This window comes from Anser anser, assembly GCF_964211835.1.
Source record: "Anser anser genome assembly, chromosome: 3".
Lineage (NCBI taxonomy): Eukaryota > Metazoa > Chordata > Aves > Anseriformes > Anatidae > Anser > Anser anser.
The window spans coordinates 65,719,805-65,740,639 of NC_139722.1; the positions used below are offsets into that span (position 1 = coordinate 65,719,805).

At 44.8% G+C, this 20,835-nt stretch overlaps 1 protein-coding gene across 1 annotated transcript; it reads right to left on the reverse strand.

Annotated features, from left to right (window-relative positions):
* Window positions 1-863: 863 nt before the first annotated feature.
* On the reverse strand, window positions 864-12,306 carry RSPH3 (radial spoke head 3). Its single transcript, XM_083829384.1, has 9 exons — window positions 12,067-12,306; window positions 11,772-11,859; window positions 10,348-10,489; window positions 8,830-8,975; window positions 8,094-8,297; window positions 6,905-7,067; window positions 5,751-5,837; window positions 3,210-3,479; window positions 864-1,329 (listed from the first exon to the last, which is right to left on the reverse strand). The coding sequence occupies exons 1-8, from the start codon at window positions 12,186-12,188 to the stop codon at window positions 3,217-3,219; spliced, it is 1,215 nt and encodes a 404-aa protein (XP_083685510.1). The 5' UTR covers window positions 12,189-12,306; the 3' UTR covers window positions 864-1,329; window positions 3,210-3,216.
* Window positions 12,307-20,835: the final 8,529 nt, after the last annotated feature.

Below are 20,835 nucleotides of genomic sequence, written 5' to 3' on the forward strand. Positions count from 1 at the left end.
CCTGGTTTCTGGCGTTGCCTGGGGAGAGCACCCACAGCCTGCATCCTGACCCGACGTGCCACTTATCAAGTCGCTTATTAATTATAAAGCCCAGAATCCCACGATCTTACCAAGGACTTTGCTGGGTGACTGCTGTTGGCTCCTCACACTGTTAACATATGTGGGCTTTGCAAAAGGCCAGTGTCCCCAGGGCCCAGCGCAAAGCCCCTGGCGCAGGATGAACGCCCGCTGCAGGTCAGAGTGGTGCCTGCCTGGCACCTCGTCGCGGCAGGGTGGCTGCAGCCTGTCCCACCCTGTAGTGCTAGCCACGTTGTCCCCATGTCCTCTCCCGCATCCTTCACCCACACCCACACATAATGCTGCCGGGGCTGCAAGCAGGGACTGGGAGCACAGAGCTCCTTCTGGGAACAGGGATCAAGGAGAGGGGCTTGGAGGAGACGGCGTCGTGAGGAGTTTGGTTAAGTTCCTGCTCTGTGGCTTTCCAGCTCCGTAAGACATAACCTATTACAGCAAACTTAACCTTGATACTCCCCAATCACATTAGGACACCCTTCTGTTCCTGTGGAAACCAGCTCGTCACTTACCTCAGAATTGGGACTATACCCACTGTGTTTGATTTTAATGTAAACACCAGAAGTAAAGCGCCGTTCTAGAACCGGAGCTTCTTCCCACCTTCAAATAGCTCTCCTCATTCTGTGGTAAGGCTGTTATCGGTCCAACCCCCCTCACATTCACTTTGTGTGAAGGTTTTTAAATTCTCAGCACCCCAAAGTTCCCTTCCAGCCTTTACAATTCAAGGCAGAATTCATCACCTAGCCTTTACCCCTCTTTCCTTTCCTCCAAATGAAGAAGCAGGCAATAAATAGTAAATGACACCATCAATTTCCTCTCCAGGATAGTATGCCTAAATGGTACAGAAGTATCACGGCTATACATTAAAATCAGAACAAAGACATACACATAGAGCACACTGCAGTACAGTTCTAGAAACCTGTAAGAAAAGGGAAGTCTGTAACAACAGAAAAAATGTATTCTCGACTTTCTTCCAAGGCCACACTGGGTAAGTCATTTCTATCTAAACTAGGTCTGCAGAAATACAACAGAAGGATGGAGCCTCTGCAGCAACCTGAATGGAAGTGAGAGGAAACAATCTTGCGCAAGGATTTTTTCATGATTCAGCTCCTGGTGTTTGATAAAGAATGCATACAAGTCAGCTACAAGGCTCGTGTGTTCTCAGTTCTCATCGGCGATGTCTCCTCTTTTCTTCAGCCCCCTCAGCACGAAAGCCAACCAGCAATTACGGCCTCTTGGTAGGCAGAATCAAGGTACCTGTGGAAGATGAGTGAGGTAAGGGAGTTCAAAGATGAAAGAAGGGATTGAAAGAGATGGGAGAGACAAGAGACAGGTTAGTTGTGGGAATGACAGTAACCGTCACAGTTTTCGAATTCTGTGTAAGTACAAACATATATGGGTAGAGATATCCAACATGAAAGGCATTGCTTTTCAATTAAAAAAAAAAAATGAAGTCTCAAAAAGAGCAGGTGTTAACATCCAAGAATAAAGGCTGGTGAACAAAGCTTCTCATTCTGCCACCAGACTGTTGGTTGTTGTCAAGAAATGGCATCTGTCTGTATGCAAAATGAATGCTTAACATGTCTGAAAAGAAGAATACAGTAATGACGCTTTATTAATGATAACTTGCTCTCTCAAGAGTATCTTATCATCTGTCTTTGGGACCCCTGCCAAGGGATCAACTGATCACACCTCCCAGCCCTCTGATACAATCCCCGGAGCTTCACACAGCAGGCAGCACACAAACGGGAGGGTGCACCTGTGTGCGTGCACCCACCCTCGCCCCATGGTGGCTGTGGAACTGAAGTGCTGCAAGGTGACCCAGAAAGCCCAAACCCCAGCCCTGGTGGCAGTGCGCAGGCAGTGCTCACCCTCAGCAAGCATCTTCGGCTGCAAACGGCAGCACCAGGAGGGTGCAGGAGCCTGCACATGAATGAGGATGATAACTGCTGCTCTAAAACCAAGCTGCTCTCCCCAGAAGGGCAGGTGCTTCCAGGTCCTTTTTCCAGCCCCCTCAGACACCAGGCACAAGGTTCCTTCTGGCATTCGGCTGTGTCTGGTGGGCCCCCTGCAGCACACAGAAATTGGGTACAGCAGCTTGCAGGAGCTGGTGCCTCCCCCACTCATGTCCGCCCTGGGACTCGGTCACAAAAGCCCCAGGCAGCAGCGAGCACAGACTGGCAGGCTTCCCCTCTTTGTGTTTCTAACCAAAAGCACAGAACTTCAGATCTCCTTGTTCACCAGGAGAACATCATCAGCCAGTGTTTCTCCTTCCACCACCTCTCTGGTGCTGTGAGGTGCAACTTACAAGGCTTTGGTTTGGGAGAAGTGCTGGAGAGAAAGAGGAAATGGCGTTGCTGCAGTGGAGCACCGATGCACTTTTGTGAGCGGGAATGCCCCACTTATAAAGCTGCCCAGGGAGCAGCCAGGTATGCGTGGCAGTGCAGGTGCCTTCTGTCAGTCGTGTCTGGCACCATTGCGGAGGAGCAGCATGAAGGGTGGTTAGAAAGAAATCTGAGGCTGGGCTTAGCGCGAGGCTCCAGCCCCTCACCAGTGCTGCGGGAGTCAGGAGGCTGAGGAGGATTTTGCACTGGCACAAGTGCCCAGTGGCAGAGAACTCTCTGAACCTGAAGAGCTTCAGGAACAGCTGCCTTTGCCCTACCACCTGCTGAGATGCCCATAGAAGTTGGTCAGGGAAAGAGAGAATAACATGAGTGGAAAGAAATTTAAGTTTTGCAGAACGTTTCTACGTGTTTTAGAACATGTTACAAAATGTAACATTTTGTAGTTACATTTCAAAGTAAGCAAAATACTGACTTCTGTTCTGAAAACATGATCAAAGCACTTGCAGAAGTTGCTAGGATGCTCTCAATACCCTTCTCATGTCCTTGCATGGGGTTTGGGACAGCATTAGTTTTCAATTGTAAATGTCTCATGTTTTTGATGGGTTGGATTGTGTAGAAGAGGATAGAATTTCACTGCCACTCATTACACTAGTAACCTCCCTTGGTTCTTTTAGCTTGAAATCAGCAATGCCAGTATTTGGAAAACATCCTTTAATGCTCTACTGTGGCTTAAGCTCATCCTTCGGAATGGACACAGCACAACACTTGTAAATAGACAGGACGATGACTTGCCTGCTTGTTACTCAGTTTCCAGGTCCTCTGTTTCTGCTCGATCAGGTTCCTCTAACTGGAAAGAGATGCGACGTGAAAGCTGTTCCTCAGCAACAGGTTGGTCACTCTCCTCACTTGCTGTGACTGGCAGGTCAGCAGCTTCTGTCTCATCAGCCTCCTGCGGGGCTGCGTCTATCGGTCCGGGCTCTTCAGTGGGGGCCTCCGTCTGACCAGACAGAGGTTCTTGGCTAAATGCATCCAAGCGTTTTTCAACTACTGTACGAATCAAGGCTGAAACAGAGAAAATACAGTTAACAAACACAGCGTAAAAACCCTGTAATTTGAAATTATTTATATATTACTGGCCTATGAATTCTTGTGCAGAAGAAAAAAAAAAAAGAAATAACACTAAAATGAAAAAATAGTTGAATAAGAAAAATCTTCCCTGTTGGTGCAGCCTAATTGAAACCAAATGAGCAGTTTGCACTGAAAGCAGTGATTTGAAATGGCTCACGTGGATTGCCTTGTTCATTTCCTCACTGTTGTCTGGTCACTTCTGAAGCAGGTCACCCTGCCAGGAAAGGGGACCAGCCAGGTTGCGTACAGTGTGATGTTTTTGGCACAGCGTAGTACTGGAACTGTGGGAGTCATCAAAAAGTTTTTCTCTTTCTGAAAAGCAGCTGTAAAGCATCTGCTCTTTATTATTTTTGATGCTTAGCCCTTGTAATTTTTTCTAGACATTATACACCTTCCAAATCTATGAACACAACAACAACTCAACACTCACTTTGTAGTACATAATTTAAATATGGAAAATAAAAAGGCCAACAATGAAGGAAGAAGGTGTTAATACAGAAGAGGAAGAGGGTGTTAATTCTTGGGTTGAGCTTTGCAAGTAAAAGAAGGAAAGGTCATCAGAGGGCAAACACAGCCACCTTAGACTGTGGATGCTTCCCTTGTAGTTCACGTTTTTTTTATTGGATGGTGATAAAATGTAAACCATTTAAGTAGCTTCTACATTCAAATAGGTTAAAAATGTATCCTTAGAGATTTCTCCTATGCTTTTGCATAAGATGGGGAAGAAGCCACAATCTCAGCTGAGGCTGTCTGCCTCTATAAAACTTGTTTGAGAAGGCAATCCACAGTTCCTTTTGCAGAGTTAATGTTTATTCAACAATGCGTGATTGGGTATAAGCCAGGATACACAGAGGATAAGTAGCAAAACAGGGGCTGCTGGTATTACTTATTAGCCTGCTCCAACTGCTCTGTGCTTCTAAGAACTGGTGCAAGACCAGGGTTACTGGCAGTAAAAATTACACAAAGATTTAACAGGAATATGATGGATGTTCTCATCAAGACTGTATTCTAGAGCAACATTTTCCTTGGGATGTTTATTTAGTGGTCACATACAATACTTCTTACTTAACAGGAGAGAAAATTCCCTCTCTTCTGAAGAGCTGCTTTAAGAAGTGATCCTTGAGTAAACATATAAGCACATATATCATAGGATAAAATACTAACAGGCCAGATGTAACCATCCAAACTGGACCTTAACAAAGGAAATTCAGGGTCCTGGTTAAACTGAAAATTAACCCAAAGGAAATGAACACGATTGTAATTTAAACCCAAAATCACAGCCAGAGGTAAAACCACAAGAATAAAGACACAATGCAAGTGTAAGATGTGGTTTGACCTGGGACCACCAAGGTGGACACACACTCATCATAATTTTGTGCTTCTACACAAGACAGAGTTTAGATTGTCCAGGTATTCAATGCAGCCTCTGAAGACTGACCAAGAAACAAACCTGCATACTTAGCTTGAATTAGACTGAAAGACAGCAGAGAGTGATATTTTAATCTATTTCAAAAGCAAAGACATGATTATTGACTGCTGAAGAAGTAAGCTCTTGTTTTGATAAAAAGTGTCGGTCACCTGACTTCTCTGTCAGTCACGGCCAAAATTATCCTTCTCTTCTTTCACTTTGGATGAAAGGCGTAGCACATTACTCTGTAGCTCAGGGAGTTCACACAAATGCACTAACAAACTTTCACGTTATACATGTGCCTCTAGAAAGGATGGGCTTTTCTGGTCCCATTGGCAAAATCAGGCATCACACAGAAAACAGCACAGCAACGATGGCTGTGTAACACATGGGAAATACAAGTTTTTATAGCAGAGAAAAGAATTGGCATACTTTAACTATTCTTGTTCTGCCAGAGGTATTGCATCGTCCAGCAGCAACACATCTCAAACAGTATAAAGCCAGTAGTGCACCATGTCTGACACTTTCAGTATTTCAGCTGAGAATCAATTATCCAGATGGCTGCTATAGTGGTTTTCCCAACGTTAAAAACATATTTAAATGGAGAAGAGAAACAACAACAACAAAAAACAAACAAACAAAAAAAAATAAACAAAATAACACACTTGGCAGTTGGAGTTCTTCCTAATTCCTTCTTTAGTCCACACTGACCCTGTAAATGTCATATTTGTTCTGACTGGGGAAAGAACAACCACAAACAAGCAGCCCAGATTATATTCCAGGATTTGGTAACTTACAGTCAAGCATCATCCTTCCCAAAACCTTCTTCTCTAGTGTTTCTTCCACTTCTGTCATCAGCCATGGAAGGAATTCTGTCTCAATATCTGTATGAATTTGGCAGGAGGAAAGCAAGAAAAAGTATCTGTTTATTAAGGATGAGCAACAGGATCTCAAGGCTGTTTTTCATTTGCTGTGATCATTAAGGGATGTACATCCTTGCCAGAAGGCACTTGCTTTGCAAGAGCCAGATGAAACCTCTCAGGCATTACTGGGTGTCTTATCTCCTCCCTCTTTTACTGAAGTTCCTCATTATTATGGACCTGAACCAGAGTCTCCTCAACTCCACTGATTTTCAAAGGAGCCTGGCATCCTTGAACGGCAAGCACAAACGAGCAGCACAGTAATGTTCCAGTCAGATGAAAATAACTATCCTGAACAAGTCAGGAGAATAACATTTCCTGCTCTGTTTTCCAAGTACATCTGGCTTCTGGTCTGCTGAAAATGTTTGTTCCCTCTGACTAAGGAGCTCTTGCTTACATCATACTCTGTATGCAGTGGTCCCAAACCCTGCCCTGCTTGAAAAATACACTCATTTCTGCATTTGCTCCATGGCTCCTTCTGGAGACAGTGTATCCATTCCCAAGCTGCGGTCTTGGGCATCTGTGCAGGGACTGGGGAAGTGGGATGCAGCAAGGTAGCCCATGAGAAATGCTGCCGACTCTAAAAGCTTGGGAGTCACAGATGTACAACTCCAAAATTATTTTCAGAGCCTAATTCTTATTGACTATTTTTCCCGCGCTTTGGTAATCATTAACGAAGATTCAGAATAGTATGTCTGTCCTATCAAAATACATTTAATATAATTTGGACCCCTCTCTTTCTTTCTCTATCAATCCTAACCACCCATTTATTTTTCTCAAATCAAAAGCACCTCTTCTCATTACGAGCAAAACTGTCAGCTCTTGCTTATTCTTGACTACTTGTACAGGTGAACAATAATGTTTCTTTTTAAAAAAAGCTGAGTTTGAAAACTATCTGTGCAAGCACAAATGTAAATGAATGAAATCTTATTATATTTTTCTAAATAATAAGACAATAAACTGTATTCTAAGGCTGTTCTGACTTTCATATTACTCACTTCACATAAAAAAAATAAAAATAAAAGACAAACCTCTTTCTATAGGATCATAGAAAAACCCACTCTCACGAAGATTGTTGAAGACTGAAGGAATGAGATCAGTCAAGTAACGTTTAGCAAACGCCCAAGCTGCAATTTTCTCTGTCGTCTCTTTCTGTTTCTGTAGCATTTGCATGTGCTGGAGTTTGCGACGTTCCTGTCAAGACAATATGGCACATAAAACTTTCAGCCCTTTACCTGTTACTCCTTTGATCCAGATTTTGAAGAATGATCACAGTGTGAAACTCATAAATAGTGAAGATAAACAAGAGTACCAATACTTAAGACTTCTAAGCTAGAAGCCAGTATTTGTGGCCTCCAACTTTCACAAAAACTCATCATAAAAAAAGAGTGCTTGAAAGCAAGCTTGTACTCGATCTATGGAGTACCACAAGGACTAGAGGATTCCTTTGGTGTACCTTTTTAATTTTGTCAAGTCTGTAAAATAAGGGTCTTGTGCCTGGCTAAATGAAATCTTTCTCTGATACCTTATCATGCACTGATCTCTTGACTCATTACTTTATTATTGCAGATAGAGCTGACTGTTGGTCTAGGAATGAGCTGAGGTTGGGTGAAGATTTCCTAAACTTTTCACCTTTTCAATTTTATATCCTATTTGACGTAAGAAAAAACAAAAACAAACAAAAACAACAACAACAACAACAAAAAACCACTTAGATTGGTCCAGGAAAATATTCAAAACCCCAATATATAAGACTGTTGAAGACTTGCCATTGCTGTTTCTAGATAAATGCAGTTTTGTATTTGGGGATCTTGAGAGGTATGTGTATGCATGCATTCAGTGAAAGTCTAGAAGGTGCCTCTTATTTTCAAGCACTCTGACTATTCATTTAGCAGTTATCATAACAAAAAGGCTTGAGTAACGGCTGCACCAGGTACAGAGGAAAATGCTGTCAGGTTTGGCCTCCTGATCAGGTGTCTGAGTACACCAGGTCACTTGAGTATGACGGCTCCAAAGGAAGAGAACAGCACAGTAGTGCTGGAACGTGAAAGCAAACAGTGCAGCTGTTGAGCACCAAAATGCTTAGAGGAATATCAAGCTTGACAATACCCTTTCACATTCATCCAGCTTACTTCACAGCTTGTCTTTCAGTACTGGAAGCAGTTTCCTCTTGTCTGACGGGCACCCAGACAGGCCTGTTTTGCTCCTAGCAAGCCTTACCTTCTCCTCCCTGTACCGCCTGTCCTGCTCCTCCAGGCGCTGCACCTCCGCCAGCTCGGCATTGCGCAGTTCAGCGTAGGCACGCTGGTGTGCCCACAGCTGGGCCAGCTCTTCTTCCTCCATCACTTCCAGCAAAGCTTGCTCCATTGTCTTCCCAACCAACACTTCCAGGATTGGCTCGACTTCAACGTCAAAGTCAAACAGCTGGGGATGGGGGTCAGTGGGACAGAGATAAATGACCCCTGACCACAGTCCCTCTCAACAGCTCAGCAAGGAGAAAAGGAGGATGAACAAAGCACTTTTTCTGAAGCGGGTGCTGAGAAGTGCAGGTGGGGGCCCAGTGTCAGTAAGGCAGGAAGCGTGAATGCCACCCGGGACTAAGGATGAGTGGGCTGGAGTGAGACACCACACACCCCAAACTGCAGCCACGTGGGGGACTGCCAGGGAGAAGCAGAGCTCTCACCTGCACCCCACTGCTGCTCCCTTCTGTGCTTCCAACCCCCTCTCAGGCTGGACACTGTTTCTGCAGGGGAGAGCATTCTCAGCATTGTAGTTCTTAGCTGAAAGCAGCAGAACCAATGCACATGGAGAAGCACCGTCCTTAGTTTTGCATGGTTTCTTTTGCATGTTCTGTGAGGAGAATTTCCCTTCTGATTTTGCCTCAATTTTGCCTCAAACTTGTTTCATATAGGAGACATGTTTTGACACTACCTGTGGACCCGACTTTGCTTCATACCTCTCCTTCTTCTATTTGTGTGGCCACATCTCTTCCTGTTTTGGCTGGTATGAAGAAAGGAGTGGGTGGTCTGTCCAAAAATGCATCTGTTTGACACTCCATATCAACCTCTATTATCCGGTCACTAATCTCTTCCAAATACAGCTCTAGAAATAAAAGCATAATGAATGCTCTAAATCGGATTCTTTTTTATTTTAAGTCTCAACCACTCCTTATTACTGTACTGGGTGAATTATATCCAAATAGTGCAGTAAAATGTCTTCTATGAAGTAAAAACCAAACCAAACCAAACCAAAAAAAGATTTGACCTACAGCACAGATCAGTTCGCTGCACAGGCCATCTGAGGACACGTACTTCGTAATGTCTGGTGTGCTTCTTGGAAATGACTCCTAGAAGTACATTTCTATCACCAGGTTTCAAAGGAGTGTCTAGACCATTTCAGCCCACCTTGCAGAATAAACATTTCTTGGTAGATGTAACGGGATATGGCAATTTCAAAAAGGGACAAAGATTATATATCTACTAACCATTAATACTAAAAAAAAACAAACACATTTTTCTCTGTTGTATGAAAAACACTGTATCTGTTGGGTTTAAAGAATGATTGTCTACTTCTGGCCCCACCAGCACTGACCTTGAGGTAACAACACATCTGTAACAACATGCGCGTGACTTGAATTATACCTGTCCCCTACTGCAGAGATAAATAGCCTGGTTCATAAAATGAGGTCTGTGGAGGACTTAAGATTATCAGCACTAGTCAATGGGAAGGATAAGACACCAAGATACCTATACCAGATAGCCGCCTTCTGCATTTTTCAATGGTGAAAAGCTGCTGCATATATCAGAGGTGGTATAGGAGGTTCAATGGCGCCGGGGCACAGTGAACGTTCAGAAAACAAAGGCCATGTCTGATTAGCATGTGCCACAGCTGTTTGACCATTTGTAAGTCAGTCCAATCTGAAATGCTTTTCAGAGGAACACAGCAATACATTACACTTACCCCGTGATTACTCCAAATTTTGGTTTTGCAACAAATCAGATTGTTTTCTCACATATAGGGCAGTCTCTGATTCTAAATTAGGGCCACCACCCATCCTCTTTCTCCTACCCCTTCCCCAGTAACTTTCAATAGTGATCTTAATCCTAGATATGACTGCATTCTTCAGAAAAATATAAATAAAAAATAATGATTAAAAAAACCACACCTCTATCTGTGGCATATACCAAAACGTCTCTGAAGATAGTAGAAAATGAAAGAATAAATGAAGTAATCCTGACTAGTCTTCACGAATGTACACTGAGAACTGAAAAACAGAGCCTCTGCAAAAATGTCACTCTGTTTAGCCAAGTTTATAAATAATTAGATAGTACTAAAAATAGGGGTGCTGTAGTGGTAAGGCTTAGAGAACCTTAACCATCTGTGAATCTACTGATTGCATCATCCACTTAGAAAGTGAATATAGATCAGCAAGTTTTTGTTTTCAGATCAAATTTTTAAAAATCTGTCCTTTTACCTGTCTGCACATGAACATGCTCTCTGCCTTCCACAGGCTCAGGTGTTCTTAGCTGCATTTGCTCTTTCGCTCTCTTTCTAGCCAGTGCTCTCCTCCTTGCTTCTCTCTGCCTTTGAATCTCAAACAGATCGAGCTGGGTACTCTGGACAGGGATGAACGTAAAAAATACATTACCATACAGTTTGTACTTGGAAATATTACTAATTTCTCTCTGTTGGTAAATGAACATTGTTGTTTGTTTTTAACACAAGAAGCCTAGTATTTCAGATCTACTTCTCATGGTAACTGACCCTAAAGAGTCAGTTACCTTTAAGACTGTAGGGCATGAAACTAATAAGGTCTGATAACTACCTATAGGCACATACTAATGGCATCTCACACCAAGAGCAATCAACTGCTATTTGGAAGCGGATATTATATATAGAACTTCACAAGATAAAGCATATTAAAATGCTATGTTCTTGTTCAGTTGAGAGTTTCTAGGTGAAGCTCTAAGAAGGTCAAATGGATTTAAGTCCAATTATTTTATTATCAGCAGAATTGTTTGTTAGATAGAAGATCTTTATTGCTGATGAAGGAAAAGAAACCCACACTAACTTTTAAATTCAGTACTGTGTTTGTCGACTGAAAGGAAAACCTGTTCCAGTGCCTCACCACCCTCTGAGTGAAGAATTTCCTCCCAACCTCTAATTTAAATCTCCCCTCTTTTACTTTAAAACCATTTCTCCTTGTCCTGTCAATGTCTGACTGAGCAAAGAGTCGTTCTGCATCTTTTTGTAAGTACTCTTTAACTATTGAAAAGCTGCAACAAGGTCACCCCAGAGCCTTCTCTTCTCCAGGCTGAACATCCCCAGCTCTCTCAGCCTTTCTCCACAGGAGAGGTGCTCCAGCCCTTTGTAGCCCTTCTCTGGACCTCCTCTAACAGCCCCACATCCTTCTCGTGCTGGGAGCCCCAGACCTCGACGCAGCACTCCAAGTGGGGCCTCACAAGGCAGAGCAGAGGGGGACAATCACCTCCCTCGACCTGCTGGCCACTCCTGTTGATACAGCCCAGGACACAGTTGGCCTTCTGGGCTGCAAGTGTGCACTGCTGGCTCATGTTAAGCTCTTTGTCTGCCAGAACTCCCAAGTCTTTCTCTGTAGCTTTTGCCTCCACCCAAGCACCTTTTGCATAAAGCTGGCCCACAGAGCTCTGCCTCTATAGCTGGGTGAGCCTAAGCTTACCCCAAGGCTTAAATTTCCCGAGAGGTGATGCTCTCACTGCGAATGCAGATGGCAGCAGATGATGCAGCGACGACTCGTGCTCTGCACCATTACACTGCAGAAATGGGAAATTGAAGTCTTGGGGCATTCTTAGGCTCACCCAGCTATAAAAGCAGAGCTTCTGCAGCTTTTACGTAGCATGATGTACGTAAAAAACATACCGCGGGCACGACCTGAAGGGCGTAAGTGTTGCCGCGCACCACCCTCCGGTCGTACATGAGGTTGGCATAGCGGACGGGTTCCTTCTCCCTGCAGCAAGGACAACAACAACAAACAACAACAGCCGCGGTTACAGAGGCGCAACCCGCACCCCGACACCTCGGCGAGCCAGCAGGGCTCTGAGATGCCGACAAGCCCGCGGCTCCCCCGGCAACCTGGGAGCTGCCGTGCCCGGGACGGGCAGCGGGGACGGCGGCGGGGCAGGGGGCAGGGGCCGAGCAGGCCGCTGGCACTCACGGCTGGGCGGCCTCCGGCGGCGCTCGGTACTTGGTGCGGGCGGGCAGGGCGCGGGGCGGGCTGCAGTAGCAGTAGGGGACGGCGCTGGGGGCCGCAGCCTCCCGGCGCGGGGCGGGCAGCATGGCGCGGGCACCGCCGGCCTCGGGCCTCGCCCCGCCTCAACCGTCTCCAGGGCAGCGGCCGGGCCGGGCCGCGGGGCGCCCCTAGCGGCGTCGGGGCTGCGGGCGGCCGTGGAAATCGCTTGAATTTTAGGTTTTAACGCGTGTTTTGCACCCTGCAGCCGCGGGGGAGGTGGGAGGGAGAGGCTGCGTGGAGCTGAAGCGAGGAGGCGTTGGGCCCGCCGGGCGTCGCTGTGGTTCCTCCGCCCGCGTGCGAGCTGCCGAGGGGCTGAGAAGTGTCGGGTGAAGCTTGTGGCGGTGTCTGAACCTGATCCGCAGTCAGCGGGTGGCGAACGTTTGCCGGGGGGGTCATAAAAGTCTGCTGGATCGCATGGGGGTGGCTGGAGTGCCGGCGTCCTGAAGGGCGGCCGAAAATGCTCTCCGTACACACCGAGCTTTTTCGTTTTGTTTTGTTCTGGTTTGTTTTCCCCGCACACACAAAGTGGCGTGGGATTTGGACACCGCAAAGATGTAGTGTGGTAGGAAATAGGGGAGTGTCCCTTGGTACCCCCTCTGTACTTCCTGTCATGGCAAACAACGAGAATATGTTTTCAGATTCTGAATAAATAAAATAAAATAAAATAAAATAAAATAAAATAAAATAAAATAAAATAAAATAAAATAAAATAAATACTAAGTGAAACATAACAGCAATTAAGTGTTACTGTTAGAGCTTTTTTTAATCTATGTGGGTGGTGATACAAAGCTTTGATTACTTTGCCGAATATGTAAAATACCCATGGCCTTTGTTTTAGAAATCCTTGGTTCAAATGTAACTTACCAATGAAAAGCTATTTACTTTATCTCGGTTATGTTACTATGGCAGGGGTCTGTGCTCCGGCACAACACCCCATGGACAGTCACAGATGAGGACTCCGAGTAGCAGAGAGCTCTTCACAGGAAGCCTGCAAGGCACAGGGGAAGCTGTGTAGTAAGAGAAGCCTGTAGAAAAGAAATAGATAAGTGAATAAATAAAAACTACCACAAGCGAAGGCAAAGTGTGGGAGGCAAGGGAAAAGAGGAAGGAATGGTTTCGTAATTAGCAGGCAGCTGGCAGTCAGTGCAGGAATGGGAGTTGTGTGAACTACAGGGCTAACAGCAGGGTGGTGGGACAAGAAGATAGGAGGCTGCAGGAACACAGTGCAAGTGTCACTGGGAACAGAGGGGAGAGCAGACCTTCAGTATTTGCTCACGTCTGGGCACACAGAGTTAATCAGCAGTTTTGTCCAGCCAACCCAGAGGACTGTGGCCTTTAAATTTGGGAGAACTGACAAGGCTGACCAGAACCAGTAGAACCCTGCTAACTCCGAAGTTACCGGTTTAGAGCAAAAGCATTGGATGTATTCTGTGGAGAGAAAGGGCTTGGTCTTTGCAGGTTAGCAAATCCCAAAAATGCCATTGTCTTCAAGCAGACATCGCAGAATCATGAAGCAATCCAGACTGAAAGGGATTCTGGAGGTCTCTAGTGTAGGCCTCTTGCCTAAGCAGGAACAAATTCAAAGGTGGATCAGATTGTGGCCTCATCCTGCCAAATTTTGTAAATCTCCAGGGTTAGAAGTGCTTGGGGTGGCACTGAAAATCCTGGAAAGTGTTGTGCTGCTGCTAATCAATGTCCTGAGATGTCTGACAGAAATATAAAAACACAGCATGGGAAGCCATCAGTGTGACTGCAAAGATGAAAGAATCACAGAGCCCAGATGAGGACGTGTATTTTTTGCCCCAATGCTTTTGAAGGTTGATTACTAGAAGTGCACAGAAACCTGCTTTTGTCTTGTTGCAGTGACATGATCAAAGGGAATCAGCAATACTGCTCCGGTATCATACCCTTGGTAACTGTCAGCCGTCAAATGTCGTCTTTGCTGTTGTTTTTAGGCACTGGGTTTAATGTGTTTGTGATACACAGCCACTACCTACACGTAAGCCTAGCCAGTGAGGCACTTAGTTTTAAAAAATATGTGCAAGCTTGCAAATTCTGACGAATGAGAGACATCGAAGGGGAAAAAAAAAAAAAAAAAAGCCACCATCCTACCTGAGCTAAACTTGAGTTCCAGTGGTGAGATTACTTTTTTTTTTTAAGTTGGGTTGCAAATCTTGATCTGCAATTGTCGATAGGAAAAAAAATGCAGATCCTATCACTCATGTCTTCAAGCCAAAATAGTTGAACTTCCTTTTCTCTGTAACATTACAGCTTTATCTTAACCCCAGTCCTGATGGGGCTGGGCAGGGCTGTGAAATTCCCATTCTGAAAGCCTTAATTTCTCCAAGACTAGGCAAAGTCAGGATTTTATTACTCATGATTTCAAGACACAATTATCAATTTTGCTTTCCCCTACCACTTGACCTCTCACTCTGAGCACCATTTTCCCTCAATTTTCCCCACAATTTTGCTTTTCAGCAAAGCTTTCATGACAAACTTGCTTAAGAGGCTTGTGTCCTTGCCCTATTCCACCCTGGGACTTCATACACAGTGACTAGAAAGAATTAGGGAAGAGTGAGAAAGCATTTTAGAGGGTAGAGTGGTGCACACTTAAACTATCATTCATTAAACCGCTACTTGGAAAATCCATTGTTGGTGACCTTCCAATTTAAACTTCAGTCAATCATGCACCGTTACTCCCTCTCTGGCCTCGTTGAACCCTCCTTGAACAAAGCATTCCCAGTTGTCTTCCTTTTGCCTCAGAAAGCTCCGCCTTAATTTCCATCTCCCTGTACTGTGAGTAGTTGTAGTTGTAGTTGTTCAACTGCACTAAATCTGCAGAAGACTGATCTGCTTCTGTTGCCCCATCACTGCAGCATCTGTGTTTGTCCATCTGGAAAGAAATTGCCCTTTATCTCTGGAAGACAGAGCAGTATCATCTTTGCTTTACTGAGGTTGAACTGCACAGTCCAAGAGCGTGCATGAGGCATGTGGAAAATGCAGATATCAAATAATTGAACAAGTCTGCAGCCTTTATCTCAAGACCACCATTCCTGATCACTTAAGAAGTGACTGCTCTTCTCCTTCACACACCCAAAGACTTCTCAAGTGCCATGTCTTCTGGTGTCTGTAGCTCATAGTTACATTTATGCAAATGCAAATATGCATTTGTATACCTTGTCATGTAACGTTAAGTACTCCTCTGAGTGCAGGGCTCTGCAAAATTTTTGAATGACGTTGTGGTTACTTTCTCACCTCATAGCTGTTTGTGCTAAAGCGAACTGGTTGGTGAATTGCATGCAAAGCTCTCCAGCTGCGCTTGTACGAAGTTACAGCTTTATGACAGTGTAGTGGATTTACCTCGCAACGGTTTGGTAGCAGGGGGCTGCAGGGGTGTCTTTTGTGAGAAGAATCCAGCAGCTGCCCCATGTTAGATAAGGGCCAGTTTCCGCCAGCTCCAAAGGGACCCACTGCTGCCTAGAGCTGAGCTAATAAGAGATGTTGTTTGTGCATCTGAGAGGATATTTAAGAAAGGGGGGGAAAAATGCTTCACAACAACAGCTGGGAGAGTGAGGAGTGAGAACCAGCCCTGCAGCCCCCAAGGTCAGTGCAGCAGGAGGGCAGGAGGTGCTCCAGGCAGGCAGCAGCAGTTCCCCTGCGGCCTGTGGAGAGGCCCCTGGTGGAGCAGGCTGTCCCCCTGCAGCCCATGGGTCCCACACGGAGCAGATCTCCACGCTGCAGCCCGTGGAGGAGCCCCCGGTGGAGCAGGTGGATGTGGCCTGGAGGAGGCTGCGGCCCATGGAGAGCCCCCGCAGGAGCAGGCCCCGGGCCGGAGCTGCAGCCCGTGGAGAGGAGCCCACGCAGGAGCAGGGGTCTGGGGGGAGCTGCCGCCCGTGGGGGACCCGTGCTGGAGAAGTTTGCTCTTTCTGAATAGCCCTGTGGTATGCACCCACGTGGGAGCAGTTCTTGAAGAGCTGCTGCCTGTGGGCAGCCCCTGCAGGCTCAGTTCGGGCAGGACGGCATCCCGTGGGAGGGACCCCGCGTGGAGCAGGGGCAGAGTGACCATGAAGGAGCGGTGGAGGCAAAGCGCCATAGACTCACTACAACCCCAATTCCCCCATTCCCATGTGCCGCTCGTGGGAAGGACATAGAAGAGGGTGGATGAGGGGAAAGTGTTTTTAGTTTCTTTCCTTTGTTTCTCACTTATCTAGCTTGTTAGTAATAGGCAATAAATTTAACAAATCTCCCTGTGCTAAGTCTGTTTTGCCCATTACAATGTTATCTTCCTGTCCTTATCTCAACCCTTGAGACCTTTTCATTAGATTTTCTCTCCTTTGCCTTTGAGGAGAGGGAGTGAGAGAGTGGTTGTGGTGGAGCTCAGCTGCCCACCTGAGTAAAACCACCACAGACGGCGAGACAGAATTCACACCTGGAGGAGAAGGGGGAAAGGTGAGTGAAGAAACATCTTCTTCAGCGCATGGAGGAAGTAGACAGGCCTATTCCCTGAATATGATGAGGTTGAATTGCATGGCCCAAGATTGTGCAGGAAGCATGAGGAAAAGAAGGCAAATCTCTCATCTTTATCAGAAGATTATCCTCCCTGATCACCCGGGTTCTGCTTGGGCTTGGCCTTAAAATTAAAAAAAGTAAAACCTAAAAAATAGTGTTATAATTTCCAACTTGACTTGTACAATACTAAAGGTGCAGGGCTGGGATTTGGACTGTAGCATATGTCAAGGAAGTTGCTGAGAGGTTTGTGGGCTGTAGGAAGGAAGAGTTTCAAGCAGCCGTTGGATCAGTTCTGTAAAAAGCTGTTTGGCTAAAGAGCAAGTTTTGTTTAGAAAGTGTCAGGTCTTTCATAGAAACCTTTTCTTATTATTACCCAACAGAGGAAGCAGAGCTCAACGAGTCAAACCCCGTTCAGGATTTGTGAACTGTTTGTTCAGATTCACATGCCAGCACCTCGGGTTAGATACAGAAAATGATCTGTGATCTCCTCTCCCCTTGTAGAAGCTTCACTCAGAAGTGAGGTTTAAATTTTTATATTTATCACATCAAATGAAAGAGATTGATTTAGAATGATAAGCGATACATTTTATGGAAAAAAAAAAGACAAGATAATTAGCATTTCTAAGTATCAAAGAGACAAAAAAAAATTTGAAAAAAAAATGAAAGAGACTTGCGGTCTCTATATACACGAGAGTCAGCTGCCCATATGAAGATTATATCATTTCTTCAGGAGTGGACACCCTTCTTCCCTGGATATTTTTATGTTATCATTAGATTTTTATCATTAGATGCCCTTCTTCCCTGGATTTTTCTTTCTTTTATCATTAGACCATTTGAAAAAGTTGCTTCCCCCTGTGAATTTTTAGCCTTCAGAAGTTCCTCTAAAGTTTTCGCTCATTGTTCTGATGACACACGCGATAAGAACAGACTGGTAAGAAAATTCAGAGAAAAATGTAACCAGAGCGCCTAACCAAGGTGGGTTTCCTTTTCCTGTAGTCAGAAATTGTCCTTGTGGAGACACATGATAGTCACAGCAACTGTGATCTGGCTAAAGCTAGCAGTTTAACAGCATGTTATAATCACCTGGATTTTGCAGCTGGATGTGATCAGTTCTGGACATAAAATGCTTGCTGGGTCACACAGTTGACCAAGCAAACTTCAAAGCTAACTTGGTCAATCTCAGGGCTGAGTTTCTAAGTTAAATTGGTGAATGAGTTTCTATGCTGCTTTCCATCTGAGACAAATATATTCTGCTTTGCGGAGGAAATGTGGACCAAAAAAAACAGCTTTTCATGCCTGCTCCATGCAGCTCTCACTGTCCCCTGAATCTGCAAAGCAATGGAGAAGCCGGACTGCTGTCTGGATCATGTTGTAATAGGGAGGTGAAATGACTTGTGCACATTATTGGAAACATGACTTACACTGAATAAAAATGCAGAACTGTAAGAATGACACTTGAAAACACCCTCTTTTCCTGAGAGAGGGAATAAATTAATGGATTTCAGGGAAGAAAGATCCTGTTATTGTCACAGTTTTGGCAGTGAGCCACTCAGGATTTTTATTTTTTTATTTTTGTCCTTTTTTTATGAAGTGGATGGGGTTCCATTTGTATGAATCCTGTGGGAAGAAGTGTCTCTGGACACATTCAGGTGGTAGGGGATGATTCCTGACACCATAATCATATCTTCTTTTAGGGAACACCTGAGCTTAAAAGGTCTTTGAGAAGAGGCACTGGAAATTAGTAGCTCCTTAACTTGATAACTCTCTTATCTGCTGTAGACTGTCATTCAGGATCCCGAGCTGCCTACCTGTTCCTTCAAAGCTCACCCCTGTGATAATTAAGCGGTGTAATCTCTGGGCCTCGGTATGGCAATGATGTTGTTCCCTGAGTCAAGAGATCTGCATGGGTGCAAGGGGAAGCTGAAATTGTGACTTGTGGTGTATGGGTGAGGAATGAGTCAACCTGGGAACAAGTAGGGCTGGTGTGGTACTGCAGCGAACCAACCGCTCTCCTGTGATGGATTAGCGCCAAAGACAGAACAGGCAGCAGAGAAACAAGAACTCCTGTTCTCAGACTAAAAACCAGATATCATTTTTCCTTAGGTGTTTTTTTGTCTCACATGATACTTCTTGTAGTTGAAGGCACTTGATAGCGGATTTCAAAAGGGAACATTATGGTGAAAATGGACCACACGGAACTCCCTGCAATATGTAACTGAGTTACAAGGCAGCAATTTTGTGATTATCTTTTAACATTTTAAAATCATACATAGTCCAGGCAGGAATCCCTAAACCATTTTAGTTTAGTGCTACTGGAAAATATAAAGATCTATTTCTAGACAAAAAGCTGAAGAGAGAGAATTTTATTACAAAAAAAAAATAATCCGAAGTTCTTGGCTTTATTTTAGGTGTCAGCATTTTGGAGCACAGCCACATCCTACAGAGTGGTTTAGTCCTAAAAGAAACAGAGTTCTGGGTGACAAACACAATGCCCTGCCTTCCCTAATATTAACTGTTGAACTCCAAGTGATACCAGTCAATGCAGGGAATGTAGTCTTGTCCTCCATTTCCATAAGGTCATCCAAAGAAGAAAACTATGGATCTTGTATCACCACATCCAGAGCTGCATCTACTTTTGATGTCTTAAAACATCCCTCAAGGTGCCCTAAGGTACCCCAATGACTGTAGATACCTACTTTCAGGCAACAGAATTTCACTTGTGCTCAGTTCAGTCACAGGAGTCCAGAGGGGTCACCAATTGCAGGCTATGCAGAAGATGAGACATGAGCTCACATAAATGCTTGCACACAGGATAGTAAGAGCCTGCACTCTGCAGCTGAGTCCCACTCCAAAAGCTTCTGAAACCTGCAGGCGTGCTTTTTCTCTCAGCCTTCACTAATGCTTGGCCATAGAGTTGATGATAATGGACTTCTGCTTTAAGTAGCAGTCCTCATTCAGGTTGCCCAGAAAAAGAGTTTGCAACTCAGTGGTGCACAACGTGTGGAAGGAAGGAGAGCAGTGTGCTGCTCCATGAGGAACTCCGTTGTTCTTCTGTTGGTTCTTTCAAATCCTAGGAATGAGACATACCCCTATGTTCAAAGCCCTGCAGGGCAAACCATTCTGGGGAATCCCAGGCTTAAAATTTTCTTCTTGGCTGCACAACATTGGTTTCTCCCCAGAACAGGTTCCTCCCCGGAACAGGTGCATCCTGTGGGGAAGAACAGAGTGCAGCATGTGATTAAAAACAGCAGCAGGATGCAAACATGAGAAACTGAACTCAAGCTGCACCAATATACTTAATTTCATTATCGTTTTACAGTCCAAAGCCTTGGATCTTCTGCTTTAATATAGTGGGTTTTTTCGGTTTTTTTTTTTTCCCTCTTTTGGTCTTACACACCTTGTATATTTGAAGTGTCTTCACAAAACCTATTTAGAAAATCAGGTGTGTGAAGCAATTGAAGCAATACCGATGATGGAGTAACGTGTGGAGAATAGGATCCTTAGTGTCATCACTCCTCTCCTGTGCTGAAATCCAGCTCCAACTGACCCTTCTGTAAAGGGGTACTTAATCCTTCTGACTAGGGAGTCAAAGGCAGCTTTGGCAGAGTCACTGAGATAATTCACTTGTTAGACGTTGCAGTTAAAGGGCCTCTCTCTTGGATGCCAGGAACATTGGGCTGGATCCCTGAATGTAGTAGGGTGGACTGGTAGCAAGACAAAGCTATTTCTGAGCTGAAGGCAGATGAGTAAGTGCTAAAGCAAAGCTCTGTTTTGTGTGTCATCCTAGCCTTTTGAGGCATCCTAAGTGCTTATATAGAGGAGAAATCACTTGTGTGAAGGGACATGACATGAAAATAATGCTGATTGAACAGGCAAGTTTTCAGAGATGGAGGAAGACCAAAGTTGTCTGCTAATGAGGGAATACAACTCTTTTGGGATCTGTTTACATTCAGATTTTATTTAATCATATGGTATTTCCTGGACTTGAAGAAATACAAGAGCAAGGTGAGGGGGACTGGGCTAGTCTTTTATAAAACTCCTTTACTTTACCCTTGTTTGTTAACAAGGTGTAGAGTTCCTCTCTGATATGTTCACCTTCCTTTTTTTCCCTCTGTTGAAGTGCCCTAAAACAAGTTCTGAATGGACTTTCTTACCCAGAAACTGAAAGATTTAGTCCCTTGTGTA

What these genes read in the sequence shown, in the direction of transcription:
- RSPH3 (XM_083829384.1), bottom strand. Translation starts at nt 12,188, where the DNA reads ATGCTGCCCGCCCCGCGCCGGGAGGCTGCGGCCCCCAGCGCCGTCCCC. An exon ending in GCATGTTCATGTGCAGACAG is followed by an intron (nt 8,976 to 10,347) that starts GTAAAAGGACAG and finishes TTTTATTTCTAG; the next exon opens with AGCTGTATTTGGAAGAGATT. An exon ending in CTATGATCCTATAGAAAGAG is followed by an intron (nt 5,838 to 6,904) that starts GTTTGTCTTTTA and finishes AAATTCATACAG; the next exon opens with ATATTGAGACAGAATTCCTT.